This window comes from Salvelinus sp. IW2-2015, linkage group LG5 (genome assembly GCF_002910315.2).
Source record: "Salvelinus sp. IW2-2015 linkage group LG5, ASM291031v2, whole genome shotgun sequence".
In the NCBI taxonomy this organism is placed as follows: Eukaryota; Metazoa; Chordata; class Actinopteri; order Salmoniformes; family Salmonidae; genus Salvelinus; species Salvelinus sp. IW2-2015.
In genome coordinates, this window is record NC_036844.1 from 31192826 (window position 1) to 31194573 (window position 1748).

Genomic DNA, 1748 nt, shown 5'->3' on the forward strand with positions numbered 1-1748 from the left:
ACTGACCACTGACATAGGGGAACAGGTTAACACTGACCACTGACAAGGGGAACAGGTAAACACTGACCACTGACATAGGGGGAACAGGTTAACACTGACCACTGACACAGGGGAAACAGGTAAACACTGACCACTGACATAGGGGAAACAGGTAAACACTGACCACTGACATAGGGGAACAGGTTAACACTGACCACTGACACAGGGGAACAGGTAAACACTGACCACTGACATAGGGGAACAGGTTAACACTTACCACTGACATAGGGGGAACAGGTTAAACCTGACCACTGACACAGGGGAAACAGGTAAACACTGACACTGACATAGGAACAGGTTAACACTGACCACTGACACAGGGGGAACAGGTAAACACTGACCACTGACACAGGGGAAACAGGTAAACACTGACCACTGACATAGGGGGAACAGGTTAACACTGACCACTGACATAGGGGGAACAGGTTAACACTGACCACTGACATAGGGGGAACAGGTTAACACTGACCACTGACACAGGGGAAACAGGTAAACACTGACCACTGACATAGGGAACAGGTGCTTTCTTTGCTGGCTTGGCCTTCCCTTTCAGTCTATCTGTCCGACAACCTGACCACCACGCTCCTCTCTCCTCACCCCTCTATCTCTCCTCCACCACTCTCTCTCTTCCACCCCAGGCCCATGGACCTGTCCACCATTAAGAAGAACATTGAGACCGGTCTGATCCGCACCACTGCAGAGTTCCAGCGGGACATCATGCTGATGTTCCAGAACGCGGTTATGTACAACAGCTGTGACCACGACGTGTTCCACATGGCTCTGGAGATGCAGAGGGACGTCCTGGAACAGATTCAGCAGTTCCTGGCCACACAGCTCATCATGCAGACCTCCGAGTCTGGCGTCAGCGCCAAGAGCCTGAGGGGCCGAGAGAGCACCCGCAAGCAGGACCCCTCGGACAAGGTGTTCTGCTCATTGGGACGGCACGGGGTAGTGGGTCTATAGATAAGAATGGGAGAGTGGGGGAGAATGGAGAGTCCAGGAGAGGAAAGGAAGTAGGGATTTGGGGATGCAAGGAGAGACAGATTAGGGGTCCATTTAACCTCAGAGGAAAGGAAAGGGCACAAGTCTCTTACCATTGGCAGGCAGCAAAACACAGTGTCCTAGATTTTATATGGGGCACATGTATGTCAGCCATAGTGTTTTCTTAATACATTATCTGTGCTTCACTGTTCATTTTATCCATTTCCCCATTGACATCCTTCACTATTCTCCACTATGAGTTGTCATGGATGGAGACCATAGGGTTGGTTGGCTTCATGGGCTTGGATGGTGTTAAACTCATGATAGTAGATAGGAACCTGACTCCCTCAGATGTATGTCTGGTAATACTGTTGAATTGCATTACAGACAATGACATAAAATAGTTTAAACACATGCACTGCTCCCATACCTGTGCATATATAAACTCAGCAAAAAAAGAAACGTCATGGACTGTCTTTCAAAGATAATTAATAGAAATCCAAATAACTTCACAGATCTTCATTGTAAAGGGTTTAAACACTGTTTCCCATGCTTGTTCAATGAACCATAAACAATTAATGAACATGCACATGTGGAACGGTCGTTAAGACACTAACAGCTTACAGACGGTAGGCAATTAAGGTCACAGAAAACTTAGGACACTAAAGAGGCCTTTCTACTGACTCTGAAAAACACCAAAAGAAAGATGCCCAGGGTCCCTGCTCATC

At 47.8% G+C, this 1748-nt stretch overlaps 1 protein-coding gene across 1 annotated transcript in view; it reads left to right on the forward strand.

Annotated features, from left to right (window-relative positions):
* Window positions 1-1748, forward strand: part of LOC111963722 (bromodomain-containing protein 8) — a 20590-nt gene that overhangs the window by 14485 nt on the left and 4357 nt on the right. Inside the window, 1 exon segment of the mRNA XM_070443700.1 lies at window positions 678-960. Coding sequence (XP_070299801.1) covers window positions 678-960 — 283 coding nt within the window.